The sequence below is a fragment of the Trichosurus vulpecula genome, chromosome 6 (genome assembly GCF_011100635.1).
Source record: "Trichosurus vulpecula isolate mTriVul1 chromosome 6, mTriVul1.pri, whole genome shotgun sequence".
Taxonomy (NCBI): domain Eukaryota; kingdom Metazoa; phylum Chordata; class Mammalia; order Diprotodontia; family Phalangeridae; genus Trichosurus; species Trichosurus vulpecula.
The window spans coordinates 170,965,295-170,982,569 of record NC_050578.1 but is presented as its reverse complement, the minus strand read 5'-3'; the positions used below and the strand labels follow the sequence as shown (position 1 = coordinate 170,982,569).

The 17,275-nt window shown below is 36.6% G+C and overlaps 1 protein-coding gene across 1 annotated transcript; it reads left to right on the top strand.

Moving 5' to 3' along the window:
* The first annotated feature begins 471 nt into the window (after positions 1–471).
* Positions 472–702, top strand: LOC118852699 (cytochrome c oxidase subunit 7A-related protein, mitochondrial-like). The gene has a single exon (XM_036762382.1). The coding sequence runs from the start codon at positions 472–474 to the stop codon at positions 700–702; it is 231 nt and encodes a 76-aa protein (XP_036618277.1).
* The last annotated feature ends 16,573 nt before the right edge of the window (positions 703–17,275 follow it).

The window sequence follows — 17,275 nt, the reverse complement described above, 5'->3', positions numbered from 1 at the left end:
AAACCCCTGAAGCTTGGGACAGAGCACTCTGCACTCAGAAAGCAGAGCTCTACCTTGGCAAAGAGCTAAAAAGTCACGTGACTGACTGGGAAAATGAGCAGACAGTGTAAAAATACCTCAGACTATAGAATCCTACTTTGGTGACAAAGAAGATCCAAACATACAGCCAGAAGAAGACAACAAAGTCAAGGATCCTACATCAAAAGCCTCCAAGAAAAATATGAATTGGTTTCAGGCCGTGGAAGAGCTCCAAAATGATTTTGAAAATCAAGTAAGAGAAGTAGAGGAAAAATTGGGAAGAGAAATGAGAGTGATGCAAGAAAATCATGAAAAATGAGTCAACAGCTTGCTAAAGAAGATCCAAAATATGCTGAAGAAAACAAAACCTTAAAAAATAAACTAACCCTCTTTTTACCAATGGCATGGTTGTTGCAAGGATACCAGCTTCAGGAGGTCAGTTTGAGGGGTGACATGTACTACAAGGTCAGAGGCTTCATCGAGAAGCTGGCTGGGTCCTGGGCTTCAGCCACCTACAGCCCACGGGGTTTAAAGCCTGTGGCATCCTCAGGACCACCACCTATTATATTTGCCACACCAATGAAATTTGTCTCAGAACCAGCTCCATATGACTATGCTGGAAAAACAAAGCTCCAGAGCCACAGAAATTTTTTCAGAAATCTGGTGATTTACCTGTCCACTTGAAACATGGTCTACCTGACCAAATGCTCTAATGGACCACCATGGCTTTGACACTGGGAGGGACCATCTACTGCCTGATAACTCTCTACATGGCTTCACAACTGAGAAATAAATAAGATGGGATTCATAAGACTGATTGATTCATTAATGAGGGTTTTGACATAAAACCCTTTAAATTGTCTATTTTCCTAATTGCCAGTGAATTTTCTGACCTGTGTAAGTTTATGTTGCTATTCAGATAGAATTAGAAGAGTTATCAATAAGGAAATGTTTTGGTTGGTTTGTTTCTGAAAATCAGTACATTAACAGAACATCTTGAAGAGTTAGCTATTATTTAGGCAAAGGTGATGATGCCCTTCTAATTTGGGCTCCCTTATTTCTCCAGAGTTTGGCAGGCCAGCTCATCACTGTGATGAGGCCACCAGAGATTTCTGGTTGGGCCCACCAGAGGCCCAACCAGAGAGAGAGAAAGAGAGAGAGGGAGAGTGCAAGTGGTGGAAGCTTTTCTGTAACCAGATGTGCCGGCTAAGGGAAGAGGGGATTCATTGAAGTTACACCAGTGACAGGAAGTCCTTGAACTTCCTGGTGCCAAAAATCTGTTCTTTCTGACACCATAAATTAATTAGCTATTAATTTGGGGTATTTTTCCATCTTGCAGCACGGTGTTAATAGAAATAATTTTCTGTTGACTATCCATATATCCATAACTTTGTCGTATAGTTTCAAAAGGGTTATATGCCTGGTCTCTGACCTCTTTAAATATTCCAGAGATGAAGATTCTGTACTTATTACACCACGGTCCAAAAAGCCAATGAGGAGAAGAATACCTTGAAGAACAGAATTGGCCAAATGGAAAAGGAGGTCCAAAAGATCACTGAGGAAAATAATTCCTTGAAAATTAGAATGGAGCAAATAGAAATCAAGAAATTATAAAACAGAAACAGAAGAATGAAAAAAATAGAAGGCAATGTGAAATATCTCATTGGAAAAACCATTGACCTGGAAAATAGATCCAGGAGAGATAATTTTAAAATTATTGGACTACCTGAAAGTCATGATCAAAAAAGAGCCTAGACATCACCTTTAAAGAAATTATCAAGGAAAACTGTCTTGATATTCTAGAGGTGAAGATTAAAATAGAAATTGAAAGAATCCACCAATAACCTCTTGAGAAATATCCCAAAAAGAAAGCTTCTAGGAATATTGTAGCCAAATTACAGAGCTCCCACTTCAAGGAGAAAATATTTCAAGCAGCCAGAAGGAAACAATTCTAGTATTGTGGAAACATAATCAGGATTACACAAGATCTAGCAGGTTCTATACTAAGGGACTGAAGAGCTTGGAATATGGTATTCCAGAGGTCAAAGGAGCTAGGATTAAAACCAACAGTCACCTACCCAGCAAAATTGAGTATAAAACTTCAGAGCAAAAAATGGCCTTTCAATGAAACAGAAGACTTTCTTGATAAAAACACCAGAGCTGAATAGAACATTTGACTTTCAAATACAAGAATCAAGAGAAGCATGAAAAGGTAAATAGGAAAGAGAAATCATAAGGGATTTATTATAGTTGAATTGTTTTTGTTCCTACATGGAAAGATGATATTTGTAACTCATGAGACCTTTCTCAGTATTAGGGTAGTTGAAGGGAATATACATACATACATACATACATACATGCATATATATATATATATATATATATATACATACATACATGCATATATATATATATAGACAGAGGGCACAGGGTGAGTTGAATATGAAGGGATGATATCTGAAAAAATAAAATTAAGGGGTGAGAGAGGAATATCGGGAGAAGGAGAAAGGGAGAGACAGAATGAGGTAAATTATCTCACATAAAAGAGGCAAGAAAAAGCTGTTATAATGGAAGGGAAGAGGGGGTAGGTGAAAAGGAATGAGTGAACCTTACTCTCATCAGATTTGGTTTAAAGAGGGAATAACATACACACTCAATTGGGTAACTTACCCTACAGGAAAGTAGGGGGGAACAGGATAGGAAGGGGGGATTATAGAAGAGAGGGCAGATTGGGGGAAGAGGTAGTTAAAAGTAAACACTTTTGAAAAGGGACAGGGTCAAAGGAGAAAACTGAATAAATGGGGGATGGGATGGGATGGAGGGAAATATAGTCTTTCACAACATGACTATTATGGAAGTGTTTTGCACAATGACACATGTATAACCTACATTGAATTCCTTGTCTTATCAAGGAGGGTGGGTGGGGAGGGAAGAAGGGATAGAATTTGGAACTCAAAGTTCTAGAAACAATGTTAAAAATTGTTTTTATGTGCAACTGGGAAATAAGATATACAGGCAATGGGGTGTAGAAATCTATCTTGCCATATAAGAAGGTAAAGGGAAAAGGGATGGGGGGTGGAGTGGGGTAATAGAAGGGAGGGCAGACTGGGGACAGGAATGATCAGAATGCATGACATCTTGGGGTGGGGGGGGAGGGTAGAGATGGAGAGAAAATCTGTAACTCAAAATCTTGTGTAAATGAATATTGAAAATTAAAAATAAATAAATTAATAAAATTTTAAAAAATTAAAAGTTCCTTCAGGACTACTATCAAATGCAATTAAAAGAGAGTTAGATCATCTAAAATTTTAGGTCTTTAAGATTACATTATAAATAACTCATTTAGGTATGCTTAAGAGGGAAAAAGCCAGAGTAGGACGCCTAGATGAAATGGGGATAGGGGAAAATGGAAAGAAGGGACAAAAAAAGAACTCCTGAACTCATAAGCTTTTAAAATATGGGTAGAAAATCATTAAAACTCATGGATTGTCTTATTCGAACTGTCATATTTGTTTGGAATCAAGATGGGAGCTTGTTCTTTTCATGGGAAAAATTAAAAGACATATGAGATAATATGGGCATTTTTTCAGGAAGGTGTCTTGAGTTACGAATATAAAATGCCAGTGAGTTTAGCCAATTTTTTCTTATGACTCAGATCCTGTTGTACATCAGCTCGCAGAGTCATCAAACATTTGGCGAAACTATAAAGCATGTATTGTGGTGGGGAGAGGGTAGAGTATTGAAGGGAAGAAAATCACAGACTCTTACATATCACTGTAGGACTCCACGAGATCAAATAAAGGATCCACACCACCCAACAATCCCTAGAACAGAAGTAATCTCTTCAAATGGGATCACATTTGAACTTGTAGTCTTTATTGGCTGCCACCCTGTCTCCTAATACATTTCTTATCTTTTGCATAGTGGAGGGAAAATCCTGAAAGCTTTCCTTTTCACCTACCCCCTCTTCCCTTCCATTATAACAGCTTTTTCTTGCCTCTTTTATGTGAGATAATTTACCTCATTCTGTCTCTCCCTTTCTCCTTCTCCCGATATTCCTCTCTCACCCCTTAATTTTATTTTTTCAGATATCATCCCTTCATATTCAACTCACCCTGTGCCCTCTGTCTATATATATATATATATATATATATATATATATATATATATGTATATATGTATATATATATATGCATGTATGTATATATATATGCATGTATGTATGTATGTATGTATATTCCCTTCAACTACCCTAATACTGAGAAAGGTCTCATGAGTTACAAATATCATCTTTCCATGTAGGAACAAAAACAATTCAACTATAATAAATCCCTTATGATATCTTTGGCCAGGAAGATGGAGGAAAAACTGCATTTCATAAGATGCTTTGCCATCATTAACCTGCAGGGAGCGATATGTAGGATATCCTAAAAGTCTTACTATACACACACATCACAAATCTAATTGAGAAGATAAGATGAATTTATAAAAACAGAAAAGAAATAATGGAAAGGAGTATATGCTAAAGTTCTAAAAACTTATAAGTTACAAGGGGCAGGCATGGGCTATTCACAGGTCCCATAAAAGAGTTTTAATGGACTGGAAGCACAACTTGAGTGAATAGTGTGATAACAGTTCTCAGACTTAGAATAAGGACAGTAATACAAGATCTATTATTCTCTGCCTAGGTCAGATCACATCTTGAGGGCTATAATCAGTTCAAGAATACATTTAGGGAAAGACTAACAAATAATAAAATGTCCAGAGGAAGGTAACCAGAGGAACAGGAGAGCAGACTGTATGAATGTCAGTTGAAAGACCTAAAGATATATAGCCTGAAAAAGAGAAGAAAGTGGAGATCTAATATCTATTTACAAGTATTTCAAAATGTCTTGTGGAAGAACCCATTGAATTGGTTTTCCTCTGCTCTTAGGCAGAATTAAGCTCAATAACCTAAGCTGCAGAAAGACAGATTTAGACTCAAGCTAAGGAAAAACTTCCTAACAATGGTCACTTATGAAACAGGGTGGGTTGCCTTGGAAAGATAATTCCCTATCACTGGATATCTTCAGGCAGAGGTTGGATAACCACGCTGGGGGCCCTATAAATTATGTGTGTGAATGTGAATATACGTGTGTGTGTATATGTGTGTGTGTGTGTGTGTGTGTGTGTGTGTGGATGTAGAGATAGATAGATAGATAGATAGATAGATAGATAGATAGATAGACAGATAGACAGATAGATAGTTTCTCCTCAACAATAAGTTCAATTAGATGACTTTTTGGGTCCTTTCCAATTCAGATTCTCCAATTCTGACTAAAATCTAGTCCAAATGTAATTTTTTTATATTTTCCTTTTTTGGTAGTGTTCTTTATGTGAGCGACCTAGACATGGACCACACATTCACTTTGGACTTGAAACTAAATTCAGGTTATTACAGTTGGACAGAAAACCAGTAGGAAGATGTTCCAGCACAGAAAGAACAGCAATTTAGGTGGAAGAAAGGACTTTAGTTTGACATTTAGCATTTCTGTAGATGGAATTATTACCTAATGACAACAAGATGGTGCAGTGGATAGAGTGCTGTGTCTAGAGATAGGAAGATTCTTCTTCCTGAGTTCAAATCTGGCCTCAGACATTTGTTAGCTATATAACCCTGATCAAGTCACTTAACCCTGTTTGCCTCAGTTTCAACATCTGTAAAATGAGCTGGAGAAGTAAATGGCAAACCATTCCAGTATCTTTACCACGAAAACCACAGCAAGGGTCAAGAGGAGTCAGAAAGAACTGAAAAATGACTAAACAACAACAAATGGTCATCCAACCTCTCCAAGAAAACATCCAGGGTCAGAGGAAATGATACCTCCTTAAGCAGTACATTCTGTTCATGGATTGCTCTAATTATGAGCCTATGTAACAACTGGTTCTCCATCCTTGAGCCTGAATCTGCAGGCTTGTAACTTTTCAATGTTCATAGATCTGCCTTCTAGGCCCAGGTAGAACAAATCTAATAACGCTTTCCTAAAACAATCCTTCAAATGCTTAAGGACAGCTATTCCCCTCTCTTTGGCCTAAGAGCTAAAAGAGACTTTAGAAGCCACTTCAAGACTACTTCAGATTTAAAAGTGAGAGAATTTGTTTCCTTCTTCTTCCCTTTCTAGGTTGCCCTTCTTTCTCCTCATTTCCTAGCAGTCCACTGAATAGACAGCTGTAAGAATTTAATGAGTTCAAAAAGCATTTCCCATCTGCTTAGATTCGTCTCCCAAGAAAAGCAAATTACATTAATTTCTGTGTTTTGGGGACATTGAGTCTTACGAATCCCCTAAATTATTGTGAGCCTTACTCAAAATCAGAATCAGACTTAATCCAAGAATTTCTCTAGCACTAATTATGTTCCTATTTATCCAGGACCAGAGTCAGGGTGTCCTAATGCCTCTGGGCATTAATCAGCCTCTTAATTGTGACTATTTTTATTCAAGAGAATAGATTTCCTGAATTTGGGTTAAGTTAAGCCTGAACCAGGCCTTGGTAGGGAGTTTTTTGGCCCAGGTTAAAACATCCTGAGGCTATAAGTAGCTAAAAATGGGGGACTACTACCATATATCACTCTCCCTAAGTGACCTACCCATCTGATTAGTTTAACAGGCATGGAGTGGATTTATCCAATAAAAATTAACTCTAATATATTAGCTATCATAATCCTTACTTCTCTCTGAAGTTGCTTTATTTCATTAAGCCCCAGTAATATGATCTTGGTATTATGGCATCAATCTCCCATGGAAATACCCATGCAATTTTTTGGATACTGCATACAATGTTTTAAACCTTTTGCACAGACTCACTAAAAGAATTTTTTTTAAAATGCACAACAAAACTTCACCCATGTAACTGCATTACCCAGCTTCTCTTAGACCAAGGCCACTACCAGAAAATAAATTGGTATGTGTTGAACTGCTGATTTCCAGAAAAGACACCATCACTTTCTTTCTTATAGCCATCATCTCAAAAGCTTTGGCAGTTGCCTTGCTACCTGTGTCAAAGACCATTCCCCAAAGGTTATAGCCAGTGTCTCTGATAAAGGTTTCATTTCTCACATACATAGAGAACTGAGTCAAATCTATAAGAATACAAGTCATTCCCCAATTGATAAATGATCAAAGGATATGAACAGGAAGTTTTCAGATGAAGAAATTAAAGCTATCTATGGTCATATAAAAAATTCTCTAATTCACTATGATTAGAAAAATACAAATCAAAACAACTCTGAGGAACCACATCACACCTATCAGATTGGCTAACATGACAAAACAGGAAAATGATAAATGTTGAAGAAGATGTGGGAAAATTGGAACATTAATGCATTGTTGGTGAAGTTGTGAACTGATCCAACTATTCTGGAGAGCAATTTGGAACTATGCCCAAAGGGCTATAAAACTGTGTATACCCTTCGACCTAGCAATACCACTTCTATGTTTGTGTCCTAGAGAGATCATAAAAATGGGGAAAGAACACACATGTACAAAAATATTTAAAGCAGCTCTTTTTGTGGTGGCTAAGAATTGTTAATTAAGGGAATACCCATAATTTAGGGAATGGCTGAACAAGTTATGGTATATGAATGTAACAGAACACTAGTGTTCCATAAGAAATGATGAGCAGGCAGACTTCAGAAAAACCTGGAGAGACTTACATGAACGGATGTTGAGTGAAGTGAGTAGAACCAGCAGAATATTGTACACAGCAACAGCAACACTGTGCGATGACTAACTTTAATAGACATAGCTCTTCTCAACAATGCACGATCTAAGACAATTCCAAAAGACTCAGAATGGAAATTGCTATCCACATCCAGAAAAGGAACTATGAGGTCTGGATGCAGATTGAAATGTATTCTTTGCTCTCTTTTTCTGTTAGTTTCTTCTTTCTCATGGTTCTTCCCACTGGTTATCATTCTTCTTTACGATGTTACTAGTGTGAAAATTTTAAGAAAATTCAGTGCGAACATTTATACCTTGGAAAATGGCAATTCTGAATCATGGCTTGATTTATTGTTTTGTAACTGTTGATCATTAAGAAATGATGTAAAAAATGTTAATAATATGGATTAAACTTAAACGTATGGTAGGTGGGTCTTTTGGAGAGCCATCTGTTAAACATTTACAACCATACCACTGGACAGCTACCGTTTTGATACTAGAAGCAAAGATTAGAATTGCGGTCAGTGTTTAGGAAGAAAGTCATGGGGTGATTTTTACTGTGAATTCAGCAGTTCATGAAGAACTTGCTGATGTACTTATAATATGACAAATCTGTTTTTTCCTTTTAATTTTGTTTCAGTTTCATACTTGACAGCCCATAGGTAATCCTATGTTGTGTATTCTGCATTTGGGGAACATCTGTTGATCATGGTTGGAAATATGACAAGCAGAAATAATTCACTAAAGTGTGAAATCATTCATACTTGAATAAGCAGATATCCCCCAAAGGCACAGTATAATTTGTTTAGCATGCAAATCACAAAAATATACTGCAAATAGAATTACTGTGAAATTATCAGGATTACATGCAAACATATCAACACTTTTAAAAAAGATCATTAATATTTCCTTACTTTTTTGGGTGATAGATTAGTATAGTTCCTGGAACTTCAGTAGGTCAGAGAAGACTTGAGTTCAAATCCTGGCTTAGACATTTACTAGCTATGGGACCCTGGGCAAGTCATGTAACCTGACTCAGCCTTAGTTTCTTCATCTGTAAAATGGGGATTGTTGTGAGGATCAAATGAATTAACTAATACACTTAGGGCATTTTGCAAACCTAAAGGCATGATATAAATACTAATTATTATTATAGTAAGTGTTTAACAAACATTTATGATAAATTGATTAGATTGATATTTTTCCCCCTAATCAAAAGGGAGATGTACAAAATCTGGGGTTAGACACATGGGAATATAAATTCTAGCCAGTAGGATAATTTCCAACCCAAAGAGCTTTCTAATTTAAAAAAAAAACTGAAAGACTTGAAAAATCAGTGTTTTCTCAAACTGGTCTTTGAAGCGTGCAAAAGAAATAATGAGTCAGTAAGAGAATGTTTAACTAATACCCAAACACTCAGGAATGATACTGTAGAGCAAGATACTAACAATGTATCACTATTTAATAAAGAAGGAGTTCCAGTAGTAGCCCTGATATCAATAGGTGACTGTTCTTTTTGAAGAATTTTATTTAGGTGTACTTATTGCTTTCTGGCGAGTAGGCACAGGGCAAGTACAGTATTTTATATACAGCATTTTCCTCCTTTTAAGGCTAAAACTTTTTACAATGAGAAATAGAAAAACTATTCACAGAACTGCCCATTGAAACTTCATTATGATGAATGAACTAGGTCATACAAGATAATATTCCACTTTGCCAAATCTTAGGACTATTTTTAGAGTGTGAGGAGAACCTATATTCGTTTCTAAAACCTTAGTTGAAGCTGTTGTTCAGGACTATGGAAACACTTTGAGAGAAGTCATACTTTTAAGCAATGCGTGGTTATAGAGACTGTCATCAATTTCCATCAACTCTCCAGTAGGCAAATATTAAGCATCCAGTTATTCTATTTCCAATACAGGTAATATCTTTGAAAATACTAAGACTTTGAGAGAAAGAAGGGCATGTGTATATGCATAAATGCAAATGTCTATTTAAATAAATGTGGATATATAATTGTAAAATAATACTAATTATGCCCTTTGGAGTGTTTAAGATCAGAATATTCTTTTAAATGAACAGTATTAGGAGACATGATTCATAGAAGATCCCTAACAAATAAAGACAAAAGATTGAAAGAGTTATCTACTGGTATATTTTATCATTTGAAATCATGCATTCTAGTTGCAAAAAATCTGATTAATATACAAATCAGAATAAGAAATTCCCACATCTCAGAAGTGGTCCTCAGCGGCCAAGTAGTCCAACCTGTACATGGAAAAAAATACATCTATTGTTTCTGAGATCTATGTTTGTTTGATGGGTAATGCTCTCCCTCTTTCATCCACACTTTAAAAATTTTAAAAAAAAATTCTATACAGGCAAATTAGAGTAGAGGAAGGGGAATAGCAAACAATCTATTTCAGAGGTGGTGAATTCATGGTTGGCAGGAACAAGTTTGAAATGTAATTGGGAAATAATGAACAAAATACATAATAATACAATAAAACATAGACAATGATAATACATCGTTTCCTAAGTCAATATGCAATCTCGACCAAGTGGTGCTATGAAAGGAGGGAGCTACTGGAGCTCTCTCACAAATTCTGTCAGATACACCTAAAAAAAGTGAATCTGAGCAGATTTGAGAGAGTTAGAAGCCACTAGCAGACTGAGAGGGGCAGGAGCACCAGGCGGAATGGCACCAGACCACACCAACCAGGAACAGCAGAGGAACCCCGGGTCTGGGAGAGTGCAACGTGAGAACAGGAGCAGCCCCAAGGTAGAAGTACTGGCTACAGCAGTGATCATGCCCCAAGTGCCAGGCATCTCAGCCCAGGATGAAAATCTGTCAGAGCTATGGGAGACACCGGCACACAGCCTGTGGTCACAACCAGCTATCCCAGAGGCCTCTAGCCTACACACAGTCTAAAGTTTTGAAACTCTCCTTCTTGAACTTCCAGGAGCCATAATGGCCAGATAAATTGTCTCTCCCTTCTGCCCCCCGACCCACCCACCCAGAAAACACTACCTCGGGAGAAACAGAGGAGCCAGAAGTGGGGCTTCAGTAGTCATATAGGGAGATAAGTTGGGGAGAGGGTCTTTTTGTGGTGGTGGAAGGAGAACAGTCCAGGAGAAGAGGTGTCCCAGGAGCCCTCACCTCAGCAGAACAATGAGAGTAACAGAGCCCCAGGGGCATGGAGCTAACAAACATCAATGCCAGGAACCCAGATGTGCCTTTGCACAGCCAGGGGAAGTGGCAGACACCAGCACAGACAATAGCTGAGACTACCCATGGAGTAGAGCTGTCCTGGGGAAGAGCAGACTCCCAGCAGCCAAACCACCCGTCGCCCACACCTCATGAAACCAGAGGCCATAGCACATAAAGCCAGTGAGCAAGCCCACAGATCCCAATACAAGAAACTTGAGAAAGAGCCCCCTGAGCCCCAGAAGCAAAGATCCACTTTAGAAGCCAGGAGGAAAAAAAAAGAACACCATGAAAAAGCACACTAAAAAGCTTTCAAAGGCCATTGATTCCTATTATGGAGACAGGTAAGATCAAAATATCAATTCAGAAGAGGATAGTATGGACACTATCACCACATCTGAAACCTCAAAAGGGAAAGCAAACTGGTGTCCATACCAAAAAGTGTTCCTGGAAAAACTCAAGGAAGACTTTAAAAACCAAATTAGGGAGGTAAAAGAAAAAATGGGGAAAAAATTCACTGATGAAAACAAACTTTTAAAAAGTAAAATTGGTGAAATGGTTAAAGAGAATCAGAATATAAGTGGAGAAAATGTCTCATTGAAAAGTAAAATTGGGGCAGCTAGGTGGCACAGTGAGTAGAGCACCAGCCCTAGAGTCAGGAGGACCTGAGTTCAAATCTAACCTCAGAGGCTTGACACACTTATTAGCTGTGTGACCTTGAGCAAGTCACTTAACCCCAATTGCCCTGCCTTCCCCTTCTTAAAAAAAGATTTAAAAAATAAAAACAAAAGTAAAATCAACCAAGTGGAAAAGGAGATAGAGAAGTTAAAGGAAGAAAACAATACATTAAAAATTAGAATTGGGCAAGTAGAAGCTAATTACTCTATGAGACATCAAGAATCAGTCAAACAAAATCTAAAGAATGAAATAATAAAAGAAAACATGAAATCTGATTGGAAAAACAACTGACCTGGAAAATAGATCCAGGAGAGACAATCTAAGAATTATTGGCCTACCGGAAAGCCATGATGAAAAAAAGAGCCTGGACAGCACCTTCCAAGAAATCATTAAGGAAAACTGCCTAAGGTTCTAGAACCAGAGGGTAAAATCATCATCAAAAGAATCCACTGATCACCCCCTGAAAGAGATCCCAAATTGAACACTCCAAGAAACATTGTGGCCAAATTCCAGAACTACCAGGTCAAGGAGAAAATATTGCAAGCAGCTAGGAAGAAACAATTCAAATATCATGGAACTACAGTCAGCATCATGCAGGATCTTTCAGCTGCTATATTAAATGACAGGAGAAATTGGAATATGATATTATGAAAGGCAAAGGAGCTTTGACTACAACCAAGGATCAATTACCCAGCAAAATTGAGCATAATTTTCCAGGAAAGGAGTTCCAGACCTTCCTGATGAAAAGGCCAGAGCTCAATGGAAAATTTGGTCTTCAAATGCAAAACTCAAGAGGGACATGAAAAGGTAAATGGGGGGGGGGAACCCTTGTTAATCAATAAGGCAAATTAGTTACATCATTATATAGGATTATTTTGTTTTATATATGTTTTATATGTGTGTGTGTGTCTGTGTGTGTGTGTGTATGTCAATCTTAGGAATATTACAGTTATTATGGCAGTTGAAAGGGATGTACATAGGTTGTGAATGCCTGTATAAATTAACTGATGTAAAGATATAAAATACAAGTAGGAGATATAAAGGGAGGGCTATGAGAGGAGCAGTAAGGAGGTAGCAGAAAAGAGTAAATTACATCACATGAAGAGGCACAAAAACGTATTATAGTAGAGGGAAAGAAGGGAGGGAGAAGAGTAGTATTTGAACTATACTCTCATTGGATTTGGTTCAAGAAGGGAATAACATACCTTGATAAGTGTAGAAATCAAACTTATCTTACAGGCAATAGGAGGGGAAAAGGGAAAGAAAAGGGAGGGGTGATCAGAAGGGAGGGAAGAAGTAGCAAGTGGAAAAAGGTAAGATAAGGGAGGGGAATCAAGAGGGAGGGTAAACTGAGGAAGGTGGCAGTCAAAAGCAAAACTCTTTTGAGGAGTGAGAAGGGAGAAATAAAAGCATAAACGGGGGAAATAGGACGGAGAAAAAAATACAGATAGTAATCATAACTGTGAATGTGAATGGGATGAACTCCCCCATAAAATGGAAGCAGGTAGCAGAATGGATTAAAAACCATAATCCTACAATATGCTGTTTACAAGAAATTTGAAATGGGGAGATACACACAGGGTAAAGGTAAAAGGCTGGAGTAAAATATATTGTGTTTCAGCTAAAGTTAAAAAAAAGAGCAGGGATAGCAATCCTAATCTCAGACAAAGCAAAAGCAAAGATAGATCTAATTAAAAGAGATAAGGAAGGACACTATATCCTGCTAAAAGGCACCATCAACAATGAAGCCGTATCTTTACTTAACATATATGCACCAAGTGGTATAGCATTCTTAGAGGAGAAGTTAAGGGAGTTACAGGAAGAAATAGAGAGCAAAACTATAATAGCTAGGGACCCCACCTCCCCCTCTCTGAACCTGATAAACAATTAATAACTTCATTCAAGAGAATGACAATAATGAGACAACATACAAAAACTTATGGGATGCAGCAAAAGCATTTCTTATGGGAAGTTTTATATCTCTAAACGTTTACATAAACAAAATAGAGGAAAAGGAGATCAATGAATTGGGCACGCAACTGAAAAAGCTGAAAAAAGACCAAATTGAAAATCCCCAATTAAATACAAAATTTGAAATACTGAAAATCAAAGGAGAGATTAATAAAATTGAAATCAAGAAAACTACTAAATTAATAAATAAAACTAAGAGATGGTTTCATGAAAAAACCAATAATATTGATAAACCTTTGGTCAATTTGATTAAAAAAAGAAAGAAAAGCAAACTAGCAGTATCAAAAATGAAAAGGGTGAATTCACCACCAATGAAAAGGAAATTAAAGCAATAATTAAGAATTATTTTGCCCAATTGTGTGCCCATACATTTGACAACCTTAGAGAAATGGATGAATATTTACAAAAATATAAATTGCCCAGGTTAAGAGAAGAGGAGGTAAAATACCTAAATAACCCCATCTCAGAAAAAGAAATTGAGCAAGCCATCAATGAACTCCCTAGGAAAAAATCTCCAGGGCTAGATGGTTTTACATGTGAATTCTATCAAAAATTTAAAGTATAATTAATTCCTATATTTCATGTACTATTTGGGAAAATAGCTGAAGGAGTCCTACAAAATTCTTTTTATGACACAAATACGGCACTATTACCTAAACCAGAAAGAGTCAAAATGGAGAAAGAAAATTATAGACTAATTTCCCTAACGAATATTGATGCAAAAATTTTAAATAAAATATTAGCAAAAAGATTGCAGCAACTTATTAGGAGAATAATGCACTATAACCAGATAGGATTTATTCCAGGAATGCAAGGCTGGTTCAATATTAGGAAAACTATCAGCATAATTTATCATATCAACAACAAAAGTAGCAGTAACCATATGATCACCTCAATAGATGCAGAAAAAGCCTTTGACAAAATACAACATCATTCCTATTAAAAACACTAGAAGGCATAAGAATAAATGGAACCTTCCTTAAAATTATAAATAGCATCTACCTAAAACCACCAACAGGTATTATTTGTAATGGGGATAAGCTAGATGCATTCTCAATAAGATCAGGGTGAAACAAGGATGTCCATTATCACCCCTATTATTCAATCTGGTACTAGAAATATTAGCTGTAGCAATAAGAGAAGAAAAAAAATTGAAGGAATCAGAATAGGCAAAGAAAAAATTAAATAATCACTTTTTGCAGATGACATGATTATTTACTTAGAGAATTCTGGAGTATCAAGTAAAAAAAAACTACTTGAAATAATAAACAGCTTTAGCAAAGTTGCAGGATAAAAAATAAACCCACATAAATCCTCAGCATTCCTATACATTGCTAATAATGCCCAACAGCAAGAGATAGAAAGAGAAATTCCATTTCAAGTTGCTGTAGACACTATAAAATATTTGGGAGTCTACCTGCCAAGACAAACCCAATGCCTATGTGAACATAATTATGACACACTGTTCACAGAAATAAAGTCAGATCTAAATAAATGGAAAAACATCAGTTGCTCATGGTTAGGTTGATAATAAAAATGACAATTTTACCTAAATTAATTTACTTATTCAGTGCCATACCAATTGAACTACCAAAAAGTTATGTTACAGAGCTGGATAAAATAATAACAAAATTCATCTGGAAGAACAAGAGGTCCAGAATATCTAGGGAATTAACGAAAAGAAATGCTAGGGAAGGTGGCCTAGCCATACCAGATATTAAACTGTACTATAAAGCAGTAATCATCAAAACTACTTGGTACTGGCTAAGAAATAGAGTGGTGGATCAGTGGAATAGGTTAGGTACACAAGACGCAGTGGTCAAAGAGTATAGCAATCTACTCTTTGATAAACCCAAAGAATCCATCTTCTGGGCTAAGAATTCACTATTTCACAAAAACTGCTGGGAAAATTGGAAAATGGTAGGGCAGAAACTGGACATAGACCAATATTTTACACCACATACCAAAATAAAGTCAAAATGGGTTCATGATTTAGGAGTAAAGGCTGATATTATAAGCAATTTGGGAGAGCAAGGAATAGTTGGTTTACCTATCAGATTTATGGGAAAGGAAAGAATTCATGACACAGCAAGAGATAGAGATCATTACAAAATGCAAAATGAATAGTTTTGATTATGTTAAATTGAAAAGTTTTTGCATTAAAAAAAGTCAATGCAACAAAGATTAGGAGAGAAGCAGAAACTTGGGAGAAAATCTTTACAACCAGTGTCCCTGATAAAGGCCTCATCTCTCAAATATACACGGAACTGACCCAAATTTATAGGAATACAAGTCATTCCCCAATTGAGAAATGGTCAAAGGATATGAACAGGCAATTTTCAGAGGAAGAAATTAAAGATATCCATAGGCGTATGAAAAAATGCTTGAAATCAACATTAATTGGAGAAATGCAAATCAAAACAACTCTTAGGTACCACATCTCTCCTGTGAGATTGGCTAACATGATAACACAGGAATATGATAAATACTGGAAGGGATGTGGGAAAATTGGAACACTGTTACCTTGCTGGTGGAGTTGTGAACTGATCTAGCCATTCTGGAGAGCAATTTGGAACTATGCCCAAAGGGCTATAAAAATGTACATACCCTTTGACCCAGCAATACCACTTCTAGGGCTGTATCCCAAAGAGATCACACAAAGGAACTCATATATACAAAAATGTTTCTAGCGGCTCTTTTTGTGGTAGCAAAGAATTAGAAATCAAGGGTATAGGCACTATAAAATATTTGGAAGTCTATTTACCAAGACAAACCCAGGGCCTATATGAACATAACTATGACACACTTTTCACGTGAATAAAATCAGATCTAAATATCAGTTGCTCATGGTTTGGCTGAGCTAATATAATAAAAATGACAATTCTACCTAAATTAATCTATCTATTCAGTGCCATACCAATCGAACTACCAAAAAATTATTTTACTGAGCTGGACAAAATAATAACAAAATTCATCTGGAAAAACAAGAGGTCTAGAATATCTAGGGTTTTAATGAAAAGACATGCTAGAGAAGGTGGCTTAGCCATACCAGATATTAAACTATACTACAGAGCAGCAGTCATCAAAACTGACTGGTACTGGTTAAGAAACAGGGGTGTGGATCAGTGGAATAGGATAGGTACACAAGAAGGAGAAATCAACAAGTTTAGGAATCTACTCTTTGATAAACCCAAAGAGGCCAGCTTCTGGGCTAATAATTCACTATTTCACAAAAACTGTTGGGAAAATTGGAAAATGGTAGGGCAAAAACTGGGCATAGACCAATATCTTACACCATATACCAAAATAAAGTCAAAATGGGTTCATGATTTAGGAGTAAAAGCTGATACTCTAAGTAATTTGGGAAAGCAAGGAATAGTTTACTTATCAGATTTATGGAAATGTAAAGAATTCATGACCCAACAAGAGATAGAGAGCATTACAAAATGCAAAATGGATAATTTTGATTATGTCAAATTGAAATGTTTTTGTACAAAAAAAAAGCCAATGCAACAAGAATTAGGAGGGAAGCAGAAAATTGGGAGAAAATCTTTGCAACTAGTATCTCTGATAAAGGCCTCATTTCTAAAATATACAGGGAACTGAGTCAAATATATAGGAATACAAGCCATTCCCCAATTGAGAAATGGTCAAAGGATATGAACAGGCAGTTTTCAGAGGAAGAAATTAAAGATATCTATAG

Coding starts and splice junctions, on each gene's coding strand:
- LOC118852699 (XM_036762382.1), top strand. CDS start 472: ATGTACTACAAGGTCAGAGGCTTCATCGAGAAGCTGGCTGGGTCCTGG.